This window comes from Mustelus asterias, chromosome 9 (genome assembly GCF_964213995.1).
Source record: "Mustelus asterias chromosome 9, sMusAst1.hap1.1, whole genome shotgun sequence".
Lineage (NCBI taxonomy): Eukaryota > Metazoa > Chordata > Chondrichthyes > Carcharhiniformes > Triakidae > Mustelus > Mustelus asterias.
The window spans coordinates 38817950-38843345 of NC_135809.1; the positions used below are offsets into that span (position 1 = coordinate 38817950).

Genomic DNA, 25396 nt, shown 5'->3' on the forward strand with positions numbered 1-25396 from the left:
ATTTTTGCTGTAACAAACAAGATAAAAGCAAAATCAACGAAACGTTACTTGGTAATCAACTAAAACTCTAAACTAAAGAATAACAACCCTTTTTTTTAACGTGACCAATAAACCGATGGCACATATATATTATATATGCACACACACTATGACACACCCTCCACAGAATTACAATCTTCAAAGGAAACTGTCCACAGTCATCACCAGCTTCCAATGGGTTTACATCTCCCCATTTCAATAAGTTATAACATCCCATGACCACCAAAAGACCCTTCCTTCAGAGAATTCTGAACAGGCTATCAACAGACCCCAGAGTGGCACAGTGGTTAGCACTGCTTTCTCACGGCACCAGGAACCCAGATTCGATTCCAGCCTTGGGTGACTATCTGTGTAGAGTTTGCATGTTCTCTTTGTATCTGTGTGGGTTTCCTCCCACACTCCAAAAATGTGCAGGTTAGGTGGATTGGCCAAGCTCAATTGTCCCTTAGTATCTCAAGATGTGTATGTTAGGGGGATTAGTAGGGAAAATGCGTAAAATCAGGGTTCCACTGTATTTCAGAAAAATATTAGAAGAACTTTAGTTTTATTTTGTACTCTTTCAAAGAATTAGGCACAATGGCCGGAATTTTCCGGCTGTTCTCGCCGGTGGGGTCTTCCCGTCCCACCAACAGCAAAACCCAGCTGGGGTTTTTCTGGTGGCAAGTGGGGTGTTATAGATTGGGAAACCCCATTGATAGCGCCGCCGGCCAATGGCGAGCTGCCTCTGTGAAACGTACCATGGGATGCGTGGAAAATCCTGCCTGATGGTCAAATCCTTATGTGCTCTGTGAATCTGTGACGTTGATAGGGAAGAGGAAGAATTTGTGACTGATTAGAAAAACATTCTGTTCTTTTATCTTACACAGTGGCCCAACCCAAATGCCATTCATTTACCCATGAATCATCCCTTGTGAAAATGGTTACTTATTGTCCATTATATTTTGACAATGACTATTAAGCATGATGGGTTGTCTCATTTATGTCTTTCCCAGTCCTGCTGAGTGTGATTTGTTTTATGTTGCTTCTTTCCACTCTCAGCTGGCAATATGAAGTGTAGCAGAAAGTATGTTTCCCATTCCATTTTTGCAGTTAATATATAAAGTAAGATTTACATTTATATCATTCTTTTAATGACCCCCCTCCGATGCCTTTTAGAGCCTTACAGCAAGTGAAGTACTTTTTGAACTATAGTCATTGATTTAATAAAGAAAATGTAGTAGTTAATTTGTGCACAGTAAGGTCCCATAAACGACAATGTAATAATGCCCAGATACTCTATTTATAATTTTGATTAAGGGATCAATATTTTTAAGTTTATTTTATTAGTGTCACAAGTAGGCTCAATGAAGGTACGGTGAAAATCCCCATGTTGCCACACTCCAGCGCCTGTTCAGGTACACCGAGGAAGAATTTAGTATGGCAATGCATCTAACCAGCACCTCTTTCGGACTGTGGGAGGAAACCGGAGCACCCGGAGGAAATCCATGCAGATACGGAGAGAATGTGCAAACTCCACACAGACTGTGACACAAGTTGGGAATTGAACCCGGGTCCCTGTGAGGCAGCAGTGCTAACCACTGTGCCACCGTGCCGCCCCAATATTGGCCAGAACACCAGGGTAACTCCCTTGCTCTTCTTCAAAATAGTGCTATGGATCTTTACATCTACCTAAATAGGTAGGGCCTTGGTTTAATGTCTCACCCTGGAGTACAGTTTGAACCAGAGTCTTTCAGAGGCATCTAACTGAGCTCCTAATCAAGGTGTAATTAATGATTCTCAGAATGCTGGTATTTCATTTTTCTTGTATTATTGCTTTAATAATGGAACAAAACAAATCATGCCACGATAACCTGATAATCTTATCGTTTGCAGATCCAGGGAGCAATTATGGTGGCAGCCTGTTTACAAATATTTGTGGGATTTTCTGGTTTAATTGGATTTTTAATGCGATTCATTGGCCCTTTAACAATTGCTCCAACCATCTCCCTGATTGGACTGGCTTTGTTTGATTCAGTTGGGAAGGATGCAGGCATCCACTGGGGTATTTCAGGCATGTAAGTACTCATAACTAATAATAACTCGAATAGTTGTAAGCACGCAATGTTAATGTTATATAAAAAGTTTATTGCTTGTGAAAGTTAATACCCAACTGAGAGATTAGAGATATTAATTTCTATCAATAGTTGTAAATAGTGAAAACAAAAAATGAGGAAAGTATTCATGATGACTTAAAACCAGCAATAAACAGACATTGTGCGTACTCAGCTGGTGCTGTAGAAGGTGGCTGCAAATTGAATAGCTATTGTAGCTTTTCAGAAAAGGTGTGGAACATAGGGTTTGCATGAATACTAAGATATATAGGTTACTGCGAGACACACTCTTAAATGTAAATGCAGGGTCTAATTATTGAAAACTAACACGAAACAAATGCAACAAGGTAGAGGCTGCAAATAATTACCACTAAAAGTTACATAAAGCTATAAGTTATAACATGGGATAAAGTGTGGAGCAAAGAGTAATTGTGAAGGGGTGTTTCATTAATAACGTTGGGAATGTGGTGCAGATAGGGAAGGAGTTAGCCGTGAGATATTGACCTCTGACTCACTCATTACTAACTTAGACTGGATTAACAGATTAGCTAACTAATGAAACAAATTCAATTATGATAAATTAATTAACGAATTACCCAATCAAATAGATAAATAAATAAGATCAGATAGGCATTGTGTGCCATAATTGCAGCAGCACGGAGTTTGTGGAAAGTACTGCCATCCTGGGTAGACCTATCTGTGGTAAGTGTCTGCAACTCGAGGAACTTTGTTCAGAGTTGTTGGAGCCCAAACTACAGACATTGTAAGGTTTCAGGGAAGGCTAGAGTTACCTGGATGCTTTGTTCCAGGAGATAGTCACATCCTTCATGTTAAGTAGAACCTTAGAGTTGGTAATGGTCAAGGACAGGAAATCATTGCAAGTCAGGCAGGTAAGGGGATCCAAGATATGATGAAGGAGCCTTGGCCTGTGACTTTGTCCGACAATGCAATAAATTTTTTAAAAGGTCAAAGTCACAGACACCAAATCTGAAAGTATATAATGTAATTCAATTAGATGAATTAATAGCACAGAGAGATATTAAAACATTTGATCTATTAGCCATCATGGAGACATGAGGCACGATTTTCAGTCCCTTAGGGGCATGAACACAGAGGCAGGCAGGTGTGACAATGGGTCACCTGACATGCAGGCTTATTGGCTCCATTCTACCCAGACATTTTCATGGAGGCAAGATTGAAGATGGCTGGGCTATCGAAAGCAGGCAACCACATAACAATAGTTGAGGCCAGTTAGGACTGACTGTCAGAGGTGGCATTGGGACCAGGCCAGCAGCCTGGTTGTGGTGCTCTGGTGGCAAACTGGGGGAATAGACCAGTGCTCCAGACAGCTGTGGCCACGGTTGCTCCATATACAGGCTCCCTCCATGATAGTGGCCCAGCTGCTGAGGGGATTTTTCTGATTTTAGAAGTTAAAAAAAGAGAGATAGGATTTCCATCTTAGCTCAGAAAATGAAGAAGTAGAATCAGTTTAGTGAAGCTAAGGAACAGCGAAGGGCAGAAAACGTTGTTGGGGGAGTTGTTTACAGGTTTCCAACATTAGTTGTAGAATAGGACAGTGATTAAATGAGAAAGTTAGAGGTATGTGTAATCAGGATAATAAAATAATCATGGAGGACTTTAAACTTCACACAAATTCTGCAAATCAAACTAGCAATAATAATGTACAGAATCGGTTCATGAAATGTGTACAAGATGGTATTCTTGATCAATTTGTCAAGGAACCAAGCAGGGAACCGACTGTATTAAATCTAGGTTAGCGTGATGAGAAAGGACTGATGGATATGTTTGTAGTGAAGGAACCTAAAGGCAAGATTGACCATAATATGATATAATTTCACATTGAGTTTGGAGTGATTTTATTAAGTCCAAAACTAGGATCATTGTGTTACAGAATCATTTATGACACAGTGATGCACCATCAATCGAGCAAAGACTAGTTTGTATGCAAGAACAAATAGGCTTTTATTCGCAAAAGACTTGGAGCACACCCATACCGATGAACTGGTCCACTGAGGCAGGGGGGTGGGGAGCAGTTGCCTTTATACCTGGACCGGGGGGGGAGGAGTCTCGGGAAGGGCCGGCAGGGATGTGTCCAGGCATGTCACATATACAGGTAATAAGCTAACAGTGGTTTACCACACAGAGGGAGGCCATTTGGCCTATCAAGTCCATTCCAGATCCATGTGGAGCAAGCCAGTCAGTCCCATTCCCCTGCACATTCTCCGTAACCTGAAGTTTATTTCTTACGTCGGCCCATCCAATTTCCTTTTGAAATCAGTGATTGTTTCCACATTCACCACCATTGTAGGCAGCAAGTTCTAGGTCATTGTCACTCGCTTCCTCACATTCCCCTTGCATCTCTTGCCCAAAATCTTAAATCCCCACCCCCTAATTATTGTCCCATCAGCTAATGGGAAGAATTTCTCCTTGTCTACCTTATCCAAATCTTCATAATCTTGTACATTTCTTTCAACTCTCCCCTCAACCTCCTTTGGTCCAAGGAGACCAAACCTAACCTGACCTAAATCCCCCATCCCTAGAACCATTCTGGCAAATCTCTTCTGCCCCATCTCAAGCATCTTCACATCTTTCCTAAAGTGTGGTGACCAGAACTGGACATATGTGTCTAAATGGGGCTTAACCAGAACTTTATAAAGGATCAGCACTGGTTTTGCATTTGTATTCAGTTTTTGAAGTTCAAGATCCTATTTGCTTTGCTAACCACTCCCACAATACATCTTGCCATCTTCAAAGATCGTTGCACATGCACTCCCAGATTCCTGCACACTCTTCAGAACTGTACCCCTCCCGATCCCTTCTGTTAAAATGCATCACATCTCTATTAAATTCCAGTTGCCACTTGTCTGCCGAGTTCGCTGGAACTTCTACATCTTCTTGCAGGCGATAGTTACGATCCTCACTGTTTACCACACCTTCAAGTTTGACATCATCAGCAAATTAGGAATATTTATTCGCTATCTCGAGATCTGAGTCATTTATATTGTTACAATCAGCTGAGGAGAGGTAATAAGTCTCCTCATAAAAGCAAATTACTGCGGATGCTGGAGTCTTTTGGTTTAATATGTCTCTTTTGGTTTATTATGTCCCCCCTCTTTTCCCACAGAGGTTAGCACTGCTGCCTCACAACACCAGGAACTCAGGTTCAATTCCAGCCTTTGTATCTGTCTGTGTGGAGTTTGCTTGTTCTCCCCATTTCTACGTGGGTTTCCTTCGGATGCTCCGGTTTCCTCCCACACTCCAAAGTTGTGCAGGTTAGGTGGGTTGGCTGTGGTAAATTGCCCCTTAATGTCCCTAGATGTGTAGGTTAGATGGATTTGCCATGTTAACAATGTGGGGTTACGGGAATAGGGTGGGGGAGAGGGCTTGGGTAAGAGTCTGTCAGAAAGTCAGTGCAGACTTGATGGGCTGAATGGCCTCCTTCTGCACTCTAGGGATTCTACTTGGCCTATCCCATTTCGCAGCACCAGATCCAGCAATACTTTTTTCTAGTTGGGCCAAGAACTTCCCAATTGATATTTGGGTAATTAAAGTCCTCCAGTGTCATCTCTATAGTTGCTGCGCATCTCTGTATTTTCCCTGCAGATTTGTACCTCTATCCCTCTCTCACTATTTAGAGGCCTATACAATACTGCAAGCAGTGTGATCTTACCTTTTTGCTTCTTAACACTAACCATATGGACTCTGTCCATGCCCCTCAAAGACCTTCCCTCTCTCCATCACTGCAATATCTTTCCTGATTAGTACTGTTTGCCACCTCCCATTTTACTGTCTCTATCTCTTTCTGAATACTTCATATCCTTGTACGTTAAGCACTCAGTCCCCACCATTTTTAGGCCATGTTTCTGTTATTGCTGCTACATCATATTCCCACATTGCTATTTGTGCTTGTAAGTCCCCGACCATTTTTACCACACTTTGCGTGCTTATGTACATGCATTGCAAACATGACTTTACATTCCCTATAATCCTTCTTAATCTTCTCCTATCTAATATGGCACTGTTGTAGGGAAAAATCCCTTGTACCAGTGCATTCAAGGAGGTCGAGTCACAAGGCAAGGTTCAAAGCGTTTTTCTTTATTGTACAATTACTGGGATCCCAGGGAGACCCCCGTAGCCAGCTCAGAAACAGTGGCTTGGCCACGTTGATCTCAACAGTTACACATTCGCTCTGGATATTTATAGGAATCCAAATTCGAGCGGGAACATTTGCTCATACATTTTTACAATACCTAAAAAGTGGCCTATCTGGTCAGGAAGTTCCCTGGTAGACTTTGTCAATTTGCATCTGTATGGTGTGTGTCCGTGTTAATGGGACTGCCTGTTCTTGCCCCGGTGTTTTAATGTGTTTCCCATTATCCTCTCGATGTGTCCCCTTATCTAAATCGACTTCTGATGTTTTGTGTCTGTATTCTATGCTTGCGAGATTAGGTGTGTGGCGAACCATCGTTGGTTACCACTGTGGGGTTATTCCAATGTTACTGTTGGGTTAGGGTGTTGACACTGTGGGGTTGTTATAATGTTGTTGTTGGGTTAGGGTGTTTACACTGTGGGATTAATATACCTGTGGTGGATGCTGTTATGGCACATCCCGGTCGGGCCCCGCCTCCTGGGGAGAGGTATATGACCCTCTGCCCAGGCGGGAGCCCTCCAGTCTGGAATGGTGTACTCGTGTTTAGATAGTTCCATTGTTTGTCAATAAAAGCCTTCAATCGCTGAAGCCTTGTACCTCGTGCTTGATTGTCGCGCATCAAGGTGTTAATGTCATTTTGTCCTGCTGTGTGTAGGGGGATTTAATCTAATCTTTTATTCTTTTTATCCTGTTTTATCAAGTTTCTTTGCCTGCCTTGGCCATTTTATTCCCATAATATTTTATTTACAGTACAGTTGTGCCATATATCCCACTGCCAAGTCTTGAGACTCGCAGATATCCCGATCTTCTGGCCAAGGGCCGTTTTAAGATGCAGCTTCATGCTGTTGCTGGGCAGAATAAGGATCTTTTGTTGGCTTTGAAATTAAAGGTCTCTCAGCTGTGCAGAGCTTCGTGCTGTTGCTGGGCAGAATAAGGATCTTCCATCAAACTTTAATTAAAGGTTTCTCAGCTGTGCAGAGGGGGATTTAAACGAATGTCCATTCGGGTGTTCCCCTCTGCATTGTGGGCACGTTATGAATGGTGCCAATCAGTCCAATAAATGAATATGTTTAATGAGGTGAAAATTAATGAGATAATAAAAATATGGCTTTGGAAAATGGCCGATTTCAGTCCCTCCTCTCGTCCAGGGGGTCCCATTCATGGCTGACCCCCCCCATGGACGATCTTCAGAGGTACAGTGACTTGTACAGATGTCGTCCTTGTCGTTGTTCCTCTTCCTCTGTGGTGTGGTTAAATTCTTGCATCTGGATACTGGCAGTGGGTAACATTCTTGATGCAATATTTGCACATATCACTTTAATACAGGTTAGGCCCAGGCAGAGTGTGAACAGGATGGCTACTACTAAAATTAATCCCTTCATAATGTATGCTCCCCAAACTGTGTTAAACAGCCACCCTAACCACCCATCAGTCCCTGTAAATCCCTGTTTAAAGCTATCCAATTGCTTTTGTATCCCGGACATGGCTGCTGTTATGTTTAATGTCTCGTCGTGTACATATGTGATGCATTTTCCGTTGATGATGGTGCATACCCCTCCTTGTCTGGCTAGCTGATAGTCTACTGCATATCTCGTTTGCTGTGTGTATAGTCTGAGTTCTGCGAGTTCTTGGTCAATTGCACCCAGTGCTTGTCGGGTGTTGTTTCCTACGATGGTAAGTCCACATATGAAGAAATTCCTATTACTGACACTGATCACCCCTGCGGCGCCCCCTAGGGATAGTGTCCCCAGAAATCCATACCCCAGGGAAGATCCTAGTGTGACAGGGGCCTGCCAGTCGGCGCAGAATTCTGCGCTGATGGCCCTGGTCACTATACGTTTCTGGACATGCCCTTCGCTTGGGCACGGAACCGTGAGAGGTCTGATTGTCCCTACGGTAAAGAACCTTGGAGGCCTGTCTGTGGCCGTCATGTATACATTTTTGAATAAAAACACATAACCTTCTTTAACCCGATAACATGCATTACCCCGGGGTCGTCTGACCACATGGTCCCATGTTGTGGAACCTTCCCTCCCCCGGGACTGTCCACTTGATTGTACCCCTTAGTGAGAATCAAATGGGTATGTCCCCGAGGCTGAGCTTACGTGGGTGCCGTTGCACTTGCCACACATAAGCTGCCTACCCGCGGTGACTGCAATGCATTTTTGTTGCTTGCAGTCACAAGTGAAGTGTCCTTCCCGGACCCGGCACTCCTGGAGAGCACAATGTGCCTCAGCGCACGAATCATTTTTAGAGACAAAGGCATGCACGCACCCCCATCCCTCTCCCTTAAAACATTGTGGGTAGTTCCCATGTGTCTCCTCCCGCTGGGGTCCCGTCCCCCCGAGAATTCCCGGCTCAGTGAGCTCTACACACCTTCCTTGTATCCCTTGTTTAAAGTACCCAATATGTTCCTTGCAGGGTGCCCCCGATGTGTCAATAGTGAATAACTCTTGTGGGAGCCACCCTGGTGTTGCGATGAATAGGGAGTTTACTGATCGCGCTGAGGGGTAACAAGCGGTCCTATTCCCATAGATCTGGATGTGTGTTTTCAGGAATAGGTTTTCTTCCATGATTGGTGGTTCTGCTCCCCTAACCCCCATGTGTTGGAGCGTATTTACAATGGTCATGGTTATTATCAAATATGTCCCTATTCCCATATCGTTTTTTTTTTACAACAGTATTTTTACAGTTATAGTATATACAGAAAATAAACAGGCAATTAAATTAAAAGTTCGTTCCGACGTCTTGATAGTAGATCTGGTCCTGGTTCCTGTGGAATTTGAACGAACGAAAATGGTATCTTTAGTTCATTTGTCTTCATACAGCTTTAATTGGGTCCAATGTTTCCAGATCCCCTGTCCCCTTATATCTATACAGGCACAGGTATCTCCACTAATAATGACCTCGTAAGGTCCGTGACATCTTGGGGCAAATCCTGGTTTTGCAGGAAGCACTTTTGTTAAGACCCGGCTCCCAGCTTTTGGGACCTCTGGTAATATTTCTGAGTCCTCCTCTGTATCGACCTGTGCCTGATTAAAAATTACGGACCGGCGCATCCCCTTCAATTGGGTGCTAAGGTCTTGGATGTATTGACGGATCTTATCCTTTATCGGACCCACATCTGTCCAGCCTGTAATGATGGTTTTCGGGTAAGTGCATTGCTCGCCCGGTCATCAGCTCGTATGGAGTCAAGCCGGTAGTTCGATTTGTGGTCGCCCTAAGCCTCATCAGAACTGCAGGTAGGACTTCTGTCCAATTTCTACCTGAGGATTGCATTGCTTTTGCCATGGTTATTTTTAGAATCCGATTCATCCTCTCCACCATCCCGGAACTTTGTGGGTGATAGGGGATGTGAAATTTCTGTTTTATTCCTAATAGTTGGCAAATGTTTTTCATAACCTTTCCTGTGAAATGTGTTCCCTGGTCCGAATCAACTTGAATTGGTATCCCCCATCGGGGAATGACTTCTGCTGCCAAAATCCTGGCTACCGTTAGGGCTGTACAATTGGTTGTGGGGAATGCTTCTACCCACCTGGTGAATTGATCTACTATTACCAGGCAGTATGTTTTCCCGTGAGAGGGGGGCAATGGTCCTATGAAGTCCATTTGTATCTGTTCCCAGGGTCCCTTTGGTCTGAGTTGGTGTCCCATCTTTACCTTTATGGGCTTCCCGGGGTTGTTCTGTGCACATATAGTGCATCTGCGGCAGTATGCGGCCACATCCCGTCCCAATTCCTTCCACCACCACTCTCTCCCCAGGCTCTGTATCATTGCATCCCTGCCTGTATGGGGAAGTCCATGGTGTAGTTCCAGTAATGTGTTCTGGATACATCCTGGTGAAATATGGCAGGACTGTTATGAAATCCCTGTGGGAGGCGAGTCCATGTATACTGTTTCTCTCCCACAGTGAAGGCGAATTTGTTTTGGGATTCTGTGTCCAGTGGAAGAGACCAGAACCCATTTGCTATATCTAGCACCGTGAAAATTTTGTGGTCTTGTGCCAATCCGTTTAAAATAGTCGAGGGGTTTGCCACAATGGGGTGTAATTTAGGTGTTACCTTGTTCAAACCTGTGTAATCGATGGTGAGCCGGTAGCTCCCGTCAGGTTTTATAACTGGCCATGTGGGGGAATTGGTGGTACTGATGGTTTCCCTGAGGATTCCCTTTTAGAACATAGAACAGTACAGCACAGAACAGGCCCTTCGGCCCACAATGTTGTGCCGAGCTTTATCTGAAACCAAGATCAAGCTATCCCACTCCCTATCATCCTGGTGTGCTCCATGTGCCTATCCAATAACCGCTTAAATGTTTCTAAAGTGTCTGACTCCACTATCACTGCAGGCAGTCCATTCCACACCCCAATCACTCTCTGCGTAAAGAACCTACCTCTGATATCCGTCCTGTATCTCCCACCACGAACCCTATAGTTATGCCCCCTTGTAATAGCTCCATCCACCCGAGGAAATAGTCTTTGAACGTTCACTCTATCTATCCCCTTCATCATTTTATACACCTCTATTAAGTCTCCCCTCAGCCTCCTCCGCTCCAGAGAGAACAGCCCTAGCTCCCTCAACCTTTCCTCATATGACCTACCCTCCAAACCAGGCAGCATCCTGGTAAATCTCCTCTGCACTCTTTCCAGCGCTTCCACATCCTTCCTATAGTGAGGTGACCAGAACTGCACACAATATTCCAAATGTGGTCTCACCAAGGTCCTGTACAGTTGCAGCATAACCCCACGGCTCTTAAACTCCAACCCCCTGTTAATAAAAGCTAACACACTATAGGCCTTCTTCACAGCTCTATCCACTTGAGTGGCAACCTTTAGAGATCTGTGGATATGGACCCCAAGATCTCTCTGTTCCTCCACAGTCTTCAGAACCCTACCTTTGACCCTGTAATCCACATTTAAATTTGTCCTACCAAAATGAATCACCTCACATTTATCAGGGTTAAACTCCATTTGCCATTTTTCAGCCCAGCTTTGCATCCTATCTATGTCTCTTTGCAGCCTACAACAGCCCTCCACCTCATCCACTACTCCACCAATCTTGGTGTCATCAGCAAATTTACTGATCCACCCTTCAGCCCCCTCCTCTAAGTCATTAATAAAAATCACAAAGAGCAGAGGACCAAGCACTGATCCCTGCGGCACACCGTTAGCAACCTGCCTCCAATCCGAAAATTTTCCATCAACCACCACCCTCTGTCTTCGGTCAGACAGCCAGTTACCTATCCAATCGGCCAACTTTCCCTCTATCCCACACCTCCTCACTTTCATCATAAGCCGACCATGGGGGACCTTATCAAACGCCTTACTAAAATCCATGTATATGACATCAACTGCCCTACCTTCATCAACACACTTAGTTACCTCCTCAAAAAATTCTATCAAATTTGTGAGGCACGACTTGCCCTTCACGAATCCGTGCTGACTATCTCGGATTAATCCGCATCTTTCTAAATGGTCGTAAATCCCATCCCTAAGGACCCTATCCATCAATTTACCAACCACCGAAGTAAGACTAACCGGTCTATAATTACCAGGGTCATTTCTATTCCCTTTCTTAAACAGAGGAACAACATTCGCCATTCTCCAGTCCTCTGGCACCATCCCCGTGGACAGCGAGGACCCAAAGATCAACGCCAAAGGCTCTGCAATCTCATCCCTTGCCTCCCAAAGAATCCTAGGATACATTTCATCAGGCCCAGGGGACTTATCGACCTTCAGTTTATTCAAAACTGCCAAGACATCCTCCCTCCGAACATCTATTTCCTCCAGCCTATTAGCCTGTAACACCTTCTCTTCCTCAAAAACATGGCCCCTCTCCTTGGTGAACACTGAAGAAAAGTATTCATTCATCACCTCGCCTATCTCTACTGACTCCATACACAAGTTCCCACTACTGTCCTTGACCGGCCCTAACCTCACCCTGGTCATTCTTTTATTCCTCACATAAGAGTAAAAAGCCTTGGGGTTATCCTTGATCCGACCCGCCAAGGACTTCTCATGTCCCCTCCTAGCTCTCCTAAGCCCCTTTTTCAGCTCATTCCTTGCTAACTTGTAACCCTCAATCGAGCCATCTGAACCTTGTTTCCTCATCCCTACATAAGCTTCCCTCTTCCTTTTCACAAGACATTCCACCTCTTTTGTGAACCATGGTTCCCTCACTCGGCCATTTCCTCCCTGCCTGACAGGAACATATCTATCAAGGACATCCAGTATTTGTTCCTTGAAAAATTTCCACTTTTCATTAGTTCCTTTCTCTGACAGTTTCTGTTCCCAACTTATGCCCCCTAATTCTTGCCTAATCGCATCATAATTACCCCTCCCCCAATTGTAAACCTTGCCCTGCCGTACGGCCCTATCCCTCTCCATTGCAATAACAAAAGACACCGAATTGTGGTCACTATCTCCAAATTGCTCTCCCACAACCAAATCTAACACTTGGCCCGGTTCATTTCCCAGTACCAAATCCAATGTGGCCTCACCTCTAGTCGGCCCATCCACATATTAAACCCTTGACTATTTCTACCACTGCCCCTTGCGCTTCTCTCTTGATAGGGTATTGTCGGTGGGGCTTGTGTTCCGGTCCTGGGACTTTTATCGGTTCTGTGTCGGTTAGTCCGGTATCTAATTTCGTCCTAGCCCAGGCTTCGGGAATGGAAGCGCAGATGGCTCCGAACCCTTCTTTTCCTGATCCCAATCTTGGGCCACAATGGTGGCCACCCCAACCGTCCCCAGGTGGCTAGCTAATGTCCCTATTCCGGTCTTCCTACCGTCAGGTTGTGGCCAAATTAGTTTCCCTTTCCCACAATCTATCAGCACCTGGTATTCCCTCATTAAATCGTTCCCCATGATTGTGCCCTCATTATTCTGACGTAAAATTGCATTGGAATATACTTGTGGTTGATTTCTACTAGTGTGGTTTCGCTAAGATAGGCGGGTATTCTCTCTCCCCCTACCCCGGTTATGTGTATTCTTTTGTTGGTCAGTGGCAGGGGTAGGTTTGTAATTGATATGGCTGCTCCCGTATCTACTAACATGTGGCATTCCCTACCCCCTACCAAGGCTTCTACATATATTCTCTCTCCCTCTTTCCTGTTTTGGATGGTAGTAGATCAATTCACCAGGTGCGAGATTTCGACCAGTGTTGGTCGATGAGTGGGGTGGATGGACACCGGCCTCTGTGGGCGTGGCTACACTAATCCTCTCCTGTCTCCCATCTCCCTGGTTTGGGGTCTCTTCTAGTCACCCTAGTGGATTCCGGGAATGTGGTGCCCCCGGGGTTGGTCTATAGTTGTCTTGGGGTCTCCCATGTTTCCCCCAACACGTTGCCTCGGTGTGCCCTGCCCTGTGGCAGTGGTCACAGCAGGGCCCGCCATTCTCGGGTTTCCCTTTGAATGGTGCTCCCCTGCAGAATCTAGCCATATGCCCTGGCTGGCCACACGTGTAGCAGCTGAGCCCGGTTCTCCCCTTATCTCCGTTATGGGGGGTTCCAGTTCTCTCTCGTCTGGGCTTTGTCTGGGCAACCTTCCCTTCTTTTATCCCACTAGCCCACTTGACTAGCTCGTCATAGTCTTGGGATGCTATCACCCCCATCTTAAGGATTTCTTGGTGTACCTCTGATAGCCCGTCCTTGAATGCCTGGATAAAAGCCCTGTCTCTCCTATCCACATTGTCCTGTCCTGAACACTCCCTATATACCTGGAATAATCTCTCTCCAAATTCCGATGCACTTTCCCCCTGTCCTTGTTTCGTATTTGTGATCCTGCTCCAATTAGTGGGGGAGTTCCCTAAGACCCGTTGGATTTCGGTCTTAAATAATGTGAAGGGTGCCTGCTGGTCGTCTATCTCAGCCGTTGTAGGAATGGCATGTGTCCACCTTCCTCCATTATAGTCCTGTGCTGCTTGGGCCGCTGGCCCTCCTGCCACCAACCTCCATTTATCCGCTGGACAGGCTGCCCTGACCAGCTGGTGTATGTCCCTTAAATGTAACTGGTGTCCTACCCAGAGTGAATCTAATTTGCCCCAAAATCCCAGGTTTGCGCTTCTGGGTTTTAACTTCCCTAGGGATGCCATAATCTGCTGCCTTTCCCCTGGGGTAAAAGGCTTATAGGTTGCTTTTGGTTGTGCTACCGTCCCTCCTCTGGTGACTGGTGCTAGACTATAATTTTTTATGTCCCCTTCTGATACTGGAGCGGTTGTATGTTTCTGCACTGATTCGTATGAGGGCACAGGGTCCGTTTCCTTTGATCTCTGCGTTATCTCCGCGGTGTGGTTTCTGTATTCTAATTCCCTCACTCTCTCCTGCAATACCTTAATTTGTTCTGTCTCTTTGTGTCTCTCCTCCATGGAGGCATTTACCTTCTCAATTAGTCCAGCTAACTGGGTCACCAACATTACTCCCATTACTTTTGTTTTGTCCCGTTTAACTCCGTCTACCCACTTTCTCTGATCTTCTAAAGTTTGTGATGTGTTCCACCCGTTCCGTTTCATCTTTGCAACAATCGCTTCTCTGGCTAACAGATACTTAAAAATGAGAGCTACTGCAGTTTCTCCCTCAATAACGTGGTCTGCCATTTTTTCTGTCTAGCAGTCCTGCAACCCCCGTATGCTGGTTCCAACAGTAAAAGTGCCCCAACTCTCTCTCTCTTATCTCCTTATCACTGATACTGCTCCAGCACCATCTGTATTGCTGTAGGGTTTCATAGTGGGGTCCCAGTGGGTCTCTGCCCCTGTGCTCCCCCAACTATTCCTGACACCTCACGCTTGGTCTATTTTGTGTTGTCTTATTGGGATGTGTGCTGGTCTTTAGTGGGTTTGTCAGCCCCTGTCCCCAGCCCCTTCAAGTACAACACCTCACGCTTGGCCACCACCTCCCCTAACAAGGTTGATCCGTTACCCCAAAAAGGGAGTTTCAGCTCCCTGGTACCCTGCTATGGACTGTGGTGTTCCCTACAGACGAACAAGGTTATCAAACTCCGCCCGGGTCCCTAATGGATTCTCCGTCGCCGTGTCTCTTGGTCAGGATGGATCGGGTCCCCTCTTCCTCAACACTCACACATATGTATCTGTTATCAAAGCCCCTGTTATAATGAGTAACTGTATCGACTCTGAGGTTGTTCGTCCCTTCAGAGTCTGTGTTGTTACCCGATTTACACTGTCCGTGCCTTGCACCCTGAGTGCCTGTGCCTCTTAGCGCCCGCTTCAAAACCCAACCTTAGCGTGGGAGATTTCTCCTCTTAACGTCCGGTTTAGGGTCGGGCACCTTGAGTCAAGCACTCCCTTGTCCTATTGCCTTGGCACAGACAGCGGTTTCGTTTACAATCCTGGGTTAGTTACACCAATTAGTTCTGCATGCGGTTCTTATCTTTATATTAGTCTTAATTCCTTATTCCCGTTATCAAATAGCCCAAAACCTGTTATCTTTACCTCTGGTCCTCTATTTCTATTAAAGTTACTGACCTTCTTCCACGCGGTCGTTCTGACCTGTACCTCTTTAGTGCAGAATTCTGTTTCAATTTTAAAAACTTAGGCAAGATGATACAGTTCTACAAGACAATATTTAAAACGGACAAACCCTAACCCTTAAAGGTACCTCACTTTGAACGGAGACTTGTACTCGCCCTTGACTGCTCTGGATTTTTATCAGATTTGTTTAAATTTGATCCCGGCTTCCAGACCGTGGCCACCAGTCAGAAGTCAGATATCAAATCCTGAGCTGACTACGCCATTTGTTGTCGGGAAAAATCCCTTGTACCAGTGCATTCAAGGAGGTTGAGTCACAAGGCAAGGTTCAAAGCGTTTTTCTTTATTGTACAATTACTGGGATCCCAGGGAGACCCCCGTAGCCAGCTTAGAAACAGTGGCTTGGCCACGTTGATCTCAACAGTTACACATTCGCTCTGGATATTTATAGGAATCCAAATTCGAGTGGGAACATTTGCTCATACATTTTTACAATACCTAAAAAGTGGCCTATCTGGTCAGGAAGTTCCCTGGTAGACTTTGTCAATTTGCATCTGTATGGTGTGTGTCCGTGTTAATGGGACTGCCTGTTCTTGCCCCGGTGTTTTAATGTGTTTCCCATTATCCTCTCGATGTGTCCCCTTATCTAAATCGACCTCTGATGTTTTGTGTCTGTATTCTATGCTTGCGAGATTAGGTGTTAATGTCATTTTGTCCTGCTGTGTAGGGGGATTTAATCTAATCTTTTATTCTTTTTATCCTGGTTTATTAAGTTTCTTTGCCTGCCTTGGGCATTTTATTCCCATAATATTTTATTTACAGTACAGTTGTGCCATATATCCCACTCCCAGGTCTTGACTCGCAGATATCCCGATCTTCTGGCCAAGGGCCGTTTTAAAATGCAGCTTCGTGCTGTTGCTGGGCAGAATAAGGATCTTTTGTCGGCTTTGAAATTAAAGGTCTCTCAGCTGTGTGAGCTTCGTGCTGTTGCTGGGCAGAATAAGGATCTTCCATCAAACTTGAATTAAAGGTCTCTCAGCTGTGCAGAGGGGGATTTAAACAAATGTCCATTCGGGTGTTCCCCTCTGCATTGTGGGCACGTTATGAATGGTGCCAATCAGTCCAATAAATGAATATGTTTAATGAGGTGAATATTGATGAGATAATAAAAATATGGCTTTGGAAAATGTCCTACTTCAGCACTACTTTCTTCTGTCATCCAGTCCAACACGCTCACTTTATGCATTTATTCCTCGAGGCCCTTAAATCTGAACGAAACAAATTATGTAGCCTTCCGAGGAAATTTGGCTAAAGTAAATTGGGAAATTACATTAAATGCATGTAGATAGACAGGCAATGGCTAGCATTTCAATAATTAATACTGAATTTGCAACAAATATACATTCCTTTAAGAGTCTAGCAGGAATGAGAAATATAAAGTTATCAGTATGAATAAAGATGGGGAATGAATGGGACTAAATGGCAACAAATCCCTGGGTTTACATCCCAGGGTTTAAGTCAGGTCGCTGCCAGGATCATGAGTGCAATGATTTTGATCTTCCAGAATTCCTTTGATCCTATAGCAGTTCCTAAGGATTGGAGGGTAGCAGACATTACCCTCTAGACATAATATCGGTGATGTAATTTACACTGGCCAATATTAGGAGGAAAAGTAACTAAAAATCATAATAGGAAATATGAACCCTAGGAAGATTCTTAAAACACAAATAAATATACTGTCAGATGTGATATTTATTCTTCGCCAAGGAGGTCTCTTCGGAATATTTAGAAAGATGCTTCTCATGCCAAAATAACCAGCAATGCTGAAAGAATATGTAGACACTGCTACTGAAAAAAGGGGATGTGAGAAAATAGAGAAATGTAGACCAATTAGCCCAGTAAGGGACAAAGTACTCGAATCTATCATCGGGAACATGTTAACAGATCATTTAGAAAATCATACCTCTGATTAAACAAACAACTTGATTTATGAAAGGTAAGTAGGGTTTGACAAACCTGTTAGCACATGGATCCCAAACAGATACTGCCAAGAAGAGAGAATGAAGAGTTTGCTTCTACCTTAGAGATACCATTCGAAAGGTGGAGAATGGGAAACGAATGGATGCACTGGAATTTTCAAAAGAGCATTTGATAAGTTGCCACATAAGAGGTTATTACATTAAATTAATCTTCATGGGATTGGAGGTAATTGGTGGCATGGATTGAAGATTGACTAATTGACAGAAAACAGAGATTAGGAATAAACAAGATATTTTCAGGATAATCCGTCATTATCATAAAACAATAAATAGTGAATAACCTGTGGCATTACTCAAGGTCGGTAAGTTCTACATATAAAAGATTGTGGCAGAATCCAGACAGATTCAGAACCTTTCTTCACAAAGAGGTTAGAACCTGGAAATATATCATGACAGGTGTGATTGCAAATCTGAATGGGAAATATGGGTGTTGCAATTTACACTGGCCAATATTAGGAGGAAAAGTAACTAAAATCATAACAGGAAATATGAACTCTAGCAAGATTCTTAAAATGCAAATAAATCTACAACCAGATGTGATATTTATCCTCTGCCAAGGAGGTCTCTTCAGAATATTTAGAAAGACACTTCTCATGCCAAAATAACCAGCAATGCTGAAAGAATATGTAGACACTGTCTAATTTTAGCACCCTATTTTCCCCTCCTATGACTGCTTGAATCCAAAATGGATGTTTTCAAACTGAATGGATAAAGTCGTGATTCCAGAGGTCAAAGTTCACAGCAGTGGGGTTTCCTGTTTTACCAAAATATCAACCAAGTGATATAACTGGATGTTGAATTTGTCATTCATGAGGGTCTCACTGCGGCAGCACCCACCTGGACTGAATACTGGGCACTGGACAACCTCCCTTCAAACCCAAGCAATAGATATCCATTTACTCCCATCAGGATTAGTACAAGAAGAGCTTTAAGAAATGTTTGAAATATATTCAAATCTTAACATTCCTTGTTGCTGTTATTATATTTCAGGACTGCAAGCCTCATAATAATATTCTCCCAGTATTTGCGAAATGTGCCAGTACCTTTTCCTGCTTTCAGCAGGAGCAAAAAGTGCCACATTTATTGGATGAATATATTCCAGTTATTCCCGGTATGTATTAACATTGATAATTATAATTATGATCTTATAAATATTAAAATTAAACAATGAACACCATTGCAATAAACAGCCTGCAGTATCTAAATTTAATGGACACCATCACCACCCTTATGGTTTTGATGATCTTTGTGCCATAAGTGAGGGATATTGGTACTGGGAATTGTCATACTTTCCTTCATTCACATCCACATCAAGCAGTCCCAGATCTGGAACGCAATGTGGTGCAACTCCTCTGAACAAATAATGCTGCTGATCTCCAGCCTGAGAAAAGCAGTCATTACCTGGCCAATGTGATGATCTTTTATTTCCCTCGCTAGGAATCCTATGTCTTTTTTGAATGAGATTTGCAATTCCTTGTCTCTTTATATTATATTGTGGCAATTTAGTGCTGTGGGCTCAATTCCACTAGATATTAAATTGACACAAGTCCAATTCATTTCACAAAGGACTCTTACATCTCACAAAGACATAAGATAGTTCTCTCCCCACAGTCTTGTACCTTTCTCTGTTTCAAATGTTCATCCATGTTTCCCTGTAAAGGTACAATGACCTCTGCCTTTGGCTGAGCATTCTATGCTCCAACAACCCACTGCGCAATGAGATTTCTATTAACTTCTTTTCTCGTTTTCTTTGTGGCATCTTTAAATTGATGATACCTCATCACCAATTCCCCAATCGGAGGAATTAATCTTTCTCTCGTTATTAAAATCCTCATCATTTTAAAATCTCAATTAAACAAGAGATTTGTAACTTTATGGAAACAGCCTGATTATTCCAAGTGTGTGTGTTTTTATTTTATGTTCAGGTGCTTCTAGGGATTTCAATTTCGTGGATTGTTAGTTTTCTACTGACACGTTTTAATGTCTTACCTGAGGACCATGATGCTTATGGTTATTATGCAAGAACAGACATAAAGAGTGATGTTATTGTGCACACTGATTGGTTTCGTGTCCCATATCCGGGTAAGTAAAATAGGGAGGATGAGAAGCTAGGAATGAGGTGAGAAATAGGAATGTGATGAATTCAGAAGTGTCTGGGGTTAGTGCTGTAGTTACTGGAATTTGAAGATGCAGTCATTGATCTTGGAGGCTTGTGTCAGGTCACTGAACATCTTGCAGCTCTGCATCCAGGCCCTTGAGGCGGGACCTCCAACTCTGACCTCCTTTGCTCCACTGTCTCCTGAACTTGTGTCTGGAGGGCCTCCTGACTCCTGCGGATACAGGACATCTCTGTTACTTCCTGCACTGTGTCCTGCATTGGAGATTCTCATGTTTGACACCAAGCCAAAGGGAGGAGGATATTAGATAAGTGCTCTAATGTTTGATACTCGGGTATTTTGCTCTCCCATGTTTTGCCATGCTATTGTGTTTCCCAGGTCAGTGTCGCCCCTGAACGATTGACAGCGCGCACTCCAGCCATATTAGGGCTGGAATTCTCTCATGCCGCGCCCCCCTCCACCGCTGGCAGCAAGAATGATGAACTTGGCACTCAACCAAATCTCCATTCACTGCAGCGGGACCGGAGAATCATCTTCTCTTTCAGAGGTTCAGGCTAGTTTTAAGCAGTGCAGACTAGATTTCGCTGGTGCTAACCACTCATGTTATTAGTCCCCCCACCACAGTTAGACGCTGGAAATCGTTGAAATGAGTGCAGAAAGAAGTCTCACAACACCAGGTTAAAGTCCAACAGGTTTATTTGGAATCACGAGCTTTCGGAGCGCTGCTCCTTTATCAGGTGAGTGGCTACTCACTCCACTACTACCCCACTCACCTGATGAAGAAGCAGCACTCCAAAAGCTCGTGATTCCAAATAAACCTGTTGGACTTTAACCTGGTGTTGTGAGACTTCTTACCATGCCCACCTCAGTCCAACGTCGGCATCTCCACATCATTTAAATGAGCGGGCAGCGAAAGATCAGCTCCCTTCCTGAAGGCTCTGATTTTAATCTGTTCTTCTGTACAGACAGGACACCAAATGGAAACTAGTGAGGTCCTCATCATTTACGTTGCAGATCGTGCTTCAGTGTTGTCACTAGGGCCTCACCACTATTTTATTCAGAGGCTGACACAGGAACGCTGGTGAAGCTTCCCTCTCAGGTTGACTGAGGGGTCGGGGCTTTAAGTGAACCATGAAAGTCAGTCACCTCCCTGTTACAGTAGTTACACTGTGGCATCAGCTGGAGCGGGGGCTCCATCTCCTGGTGAGTGCTCCTGCAGACGCCAGACGTGCCCTCCTGCCACTTGACACTCTGATCCTGCTCTTCAGGCAGCTGCCGTTTAACCCTCCCAGGCCTCTCACAGCCGAGGGCGGGATAATTCACTGCTTGCAAGTCTGCCACACCAAAGTTAAAATCAGTATGTCCCACTGTTACACTGCAATGTGCTATCACAGACTGTGAGATCATGCAATAAAATGTCACATTGACCCACACTGAGACTGTCATATGATAGAATTTGTCCTCCTGTCCTCAGGGCAATGGGGATTACCAACAGTCAGCCTTGCTGGTATTTTTGGAATTATGGCTGGAGTGATCTCTTCAATGATCGAGTCTGTTGGAGACTATCATGCCTGTGCCCGGCTCTGTGGTGCTCCTCCTCCCCCTAAAGCAGCCATCAATCGAGGGATTGGCATTGAAGGAATCGGCTGTCTCCTTGCTGGAGCCTGGGGGACAGGCAATGGGACGACCTCCTACAGCGAGAATGTTGGTGCTCTGGGTATCACTAAGGTAGAAACTCGTCATCCTCTCTCTTCTTTACTGTATCTGTTTGGGATGCCATGTCCCCACTGGAAACTCAGCATCTAGGGGCTTTGCCAAAAACTCGTGATTAAAATGATTAAAAAGAACTAGTCACATATAGCACCACTAAGATAGAAAGAAAGGCCAAAGGCACTTTACAGAGACGCATAGGGAAAACAAAACTCAAATGAGAAGCAGTTTCCCTCAGTCTGTAGATACTTTTCAGAAAAAGAGGTCTATATTTATTTTAATCTTATTTGAAAGGTAATCATTGTTTCTCTATTTCTATTTACCACTACCTATTCCCACTCACCTGCTCCATAATCAAATGTTAAAGATGTACAAAACGTAACCTAAATCTGCAGAATTGAACGTTTTCTCCAAAAGATAATACTGTACTTATTGTGCGGATGTTAAACTAAGTCCTTTTGGTATTTATATCCCTTATCCATATTTGTGGAATGGAGAACATGAGCATGTTGCCTGTCCCTAGCCTTCACCCACAGGCACCATCGAACACTCGCTCATCATTCGATGTCGCTGAAACCAGGGACACAGTAAACAGGACTGGAACCTGAATCTGTCCCTGTTCTGTAGCGTTGAGCATTGAAAGCAGCTGGGTAGCAGTATGAGGGAATAACCCAGGAAAGTAAATCTTCATCCTCTCTTCTTTGCTGTATCTGTTTGGGATAAGCACAGTAAGAAGTCTCCCACAACACTTCATCAGGAAGGGGCAGGACTCCGAAAGTTGGTGCTACCAAATAAACCTGTTGGACTTTAATCTGGTGTTGTGAGACTTCTTACTGTGCTATTCCCAGTCCAACACCGGCATCTCCACATCTGTTTGGGATGCCATGTCCTGACTGGAAACTCAGCATCTGGGGACTTTGCCAGAAACTCAGAATTAAAATGATTAAAGCGAGCTTATCACGGCCACAATGTGAATTTATATAGCACCGTTAAGATGGAAAGAAAAGCCAAAGGCACTTCACAGAGATGCATAGGGAAAATAATTGACACCAAGCCAAAGGGAGGAGGATATGAGATAAGTTCTCCAATGCCTGATACGAAGGTATTCTTCTGCCTTATCTGATTCATTTTGTACCAGGCTCCTGCCTCTGGCAAGCATAAGAAAAGTCTCAGGCTGGAAATTGAGGCCTAATATGTCCATCAGCAGCTATTTAAAATATAATAACATGAACTTCACCTGAAATAACCCAGGCACACCTAGAAATATCCTTTCAAACACCTAAAACTATCCTTTCATCGTCCTTGGCATCCAATTCAGTTTTCCCAGTGGAAAGTTGGAATTGTACGGAAGGTTATGCGGCACAAGTGGGTTCCAACAAATTGGGATGAAGGTCTCCTCTTCTGCCTCTGTAAAGCCCCCATATAACAATTTGGAGCAGTCTCAACCTCGTTCCAAATGTGCAAGAAAACCACCACACAAAGCTGATCGTAAAACGACAGTGACGCCCGGCAAAGAATGGCTAGATTAGAAGTTGAAAAGATGAATCTTTTCCATCTCCCACTCTTTCTCTCTCCCTGATCATAGGTGGGAAGCCGTGCAGTGATAGTCAGCAGCGGAATTCTAATGCTCTTCGTGGGAATTCTTGTAAAAGTTGGAGCAATTGTCAGCACCATCCCGCAGCCAGTAATCGGTGGAATGTTGATGGTGATGTTTGGGATTATTATAGCTGCTGGAATTTCTAATTTGCAGGTACGTTGATGCAGTGACAATTCCCTTTACTTGATCCAATTCATTGGTTGACTCTATGGCTGGTATTTTACTGCCCCGCCCACCATGGGAATCGGAGTGGGCGAGGGGCGGACCTCGGGCGGGATGTTCTCATTTCAGGGGGAATGAGGCTGTGTCCTGAATCCAAAGTTGCTTCCATCAGTTGAGAAATAAAAGTTCATATTCCGAAATACTTTTCTACTATTCTTTTTCATGATAATTCTTAAAAATGGCCTTCATTCTGTGCAGCTGGTATATCAAGATTTGTGCTCAATAACTTGAATACAGTGCATTCCAAATGTTCTTTCCAATTCATGCATATAGAATATTGCTCGATCTATTTGGCAACAGTTATTGATTTCTACATGCTAATAGACCGGGAGGAGTGTGGAGCAGGACAGGATCACAGTGAAACAGACCATAGGAGAGTGAAACAGGTCAGGATCACTGGGAAGCAGACCGGGAGGAGAGTGAAGCAGGACAGGATTACAGTGAAACAGACCGGGAGGAGAATGAAGTAGGTCAGGAAGAGAGTGAAGCAGAGCGGGAGGAGTGTGAAGCAGAGCGGGAGGAGTGTGAAGCAGAGCGGGAGGAGTGTGAAGCAGAGCGGGAGGAGTGTGAAGCAGAGCGGGAGGAGTGTGAAGCAGAGCGGGAGGAGTGTGAAGCAGAGCGGGAGGAGTGTGAAGCAGAGCGGGAGGAGTGTGAAGCAGAGCGGGAGGAGTGTGAAGCAGAGCGGGAGGAGTGTGAAGCAGAGCGGGAGGAGTGTGAAGCAGAGCGGGAGGAGTGTGAAGCAGAGCGGGAGGAGTGTGAAGCAGAGCGGGAGGAGTGTGAAGCAGAGCGGGAGGAGTGTGAAGCAGAGCGGGAGGAGTGTGAAGCAGAGCGGGAGGAGTGTGAAGCAGAGCGGGAGGAGTGTGAAGCAGAGCGGGAGGAGTGTGAAGCAGAGCGGGAGGAGTGTGAAGCAGAGCGGGAGGAGTGTGAAGCAGAGCGGGAGGAGTGTGAAGCAGAGCGGGAGGAGTGTGAAGCAGAGCGGGAGGAGTGTGAAGCAGAGCGGGAGGAGTGTGAAGCAGAGCGGGAGGAGTGTGAAGCAGAGCGGGAGGAGTGTGAAGCAGAGCGGGAGGAGTGTGAAGCAGAGCGGGATGAGTGTGAAGCAGGTCCGGATCACTGCCAAGCAGACCGGGATGAGTGTGAAGAAGACCGGGATGAGTGTGTATCAGACCGGGGTGAGTGTGTATCAGACCGGGGTGAGTGTGTATCAGACCGGGGTGAGTGTGTATCAGACCGGGGTGAGTGTGTATCAGACCGGGGTGAGTGTGTATCAGACCGGGGTGAGTGTGTATCAGACCGGGGTGAGTGTGTATCAGACCGGGGTGAGTGTGTATCAGACCGGGGTGAGTGTGTATCAGACCGGGGTGAGTGTGTATCAGACCGGGGTGAGTGTGTATCAGACCGGGGTGAGTGTGTATCAGACCGGGGTGAGTGTGTATCAGACCGGGGTGAGTGTGGATCAGACCGGGGTGAGTGTGTAGCAGACCGGGGTGAGTGTGTAGCAGACCGGGGGGAGAGTGAAGCAGTCCGGGAGGAGAGTGAAGCAGACCGGGGTGAGTGTGTATCAGACCGGGATGAGTGTGTATCAGACCGGGATGAGTGTGTATCAGACCGGGGTGAGTGTGTATCAGACCGGGGTGAGTGTGTATCAGACCGGGGTGAGTGTGTATCAGACCGGGGTGAGTGTGTAGCAGTCCGGGGTGAGTGTGTATCAGACCGGGGTGAGTGTGTAGCAGACCGGGGTGAGTGTGAAGCAGACCGGGGTGAGTGTGTATCAGACCGGGGTGAGTGTGTATCAGACCGGGGTGAGTGTGTATCAGACCGGGGTGAGTGTGTATCAGACCGGGGTGAGTGTGTATCAGACCGGGGTGAGTGTGTATCAGACCGGGGTGAGTGTGTATCAGACCGGGGTGAGTGTGTATCAGACCGGGGTGAGTGTGTA

At 45.1% G+C, this 25396-nt stretch overlaps 2 protein-coding genes across 8 annotated transcripts in view; one reads left to right on the forward strand and one right to left on the reverse strand.

The window, feature by feature from the left end:
- Positions 1 to 25396, forward strand: part of slc23a4 (solute carrier family 23 member 4) — a 67643-nt gene that overhangs the window by 26508 nt on the left and 15739 nt on the right. For all 6 annotated transcript variants that reach the window (XM_078220034.1, XM_078220035.1, XM_078220036.1 and 3 more), the window contains 5 exons: positions 1912 to 2093; positions 18805 to 18925; positions 19740 to 19896; positions 21406 to 21659; positions 23227 to 23391. In XM_078220034.1, coding sequence (XP_078076160.1) covers positions 1912 to 2093; positions 18805 to 18925; positions 19740 to 19896; positions 21406 to 21659; positions 23227 to 23391 — 879 coding nt within the window. The remainder of the gene's footprint in view (positions 1 to 1911; positions 2094 to 18804; positions 18926 to 19739; positions 19897 to 21405; positions 21660 to 23226; positions 23392 to 25396) is intronic.
- Positions 6225 to 25396, reverse strand: part of LOC144498632 (ADP-ribosylation factor GTPase-activating protein 3-like) — a 93888-nt gene continuing 74716 nt past the window's right edge. The window contains exons 18-19 of one of the 2 annotated variants that reach the window (XR_013498735.1): positions 17792 to 17902; positions 6225 to 9073 (exon numbers count right to left, since the gene is read on the reverse strand). The gene's annotated coding sequence lies outside the window, so the exon portion shown is untranslated. The remainder of the gene's footprint in view (positions 9074 to 17791; positions 17903 to 25396) is intronic. The other variant, XM_078220041.1, reaches the window with a different exon arrangement.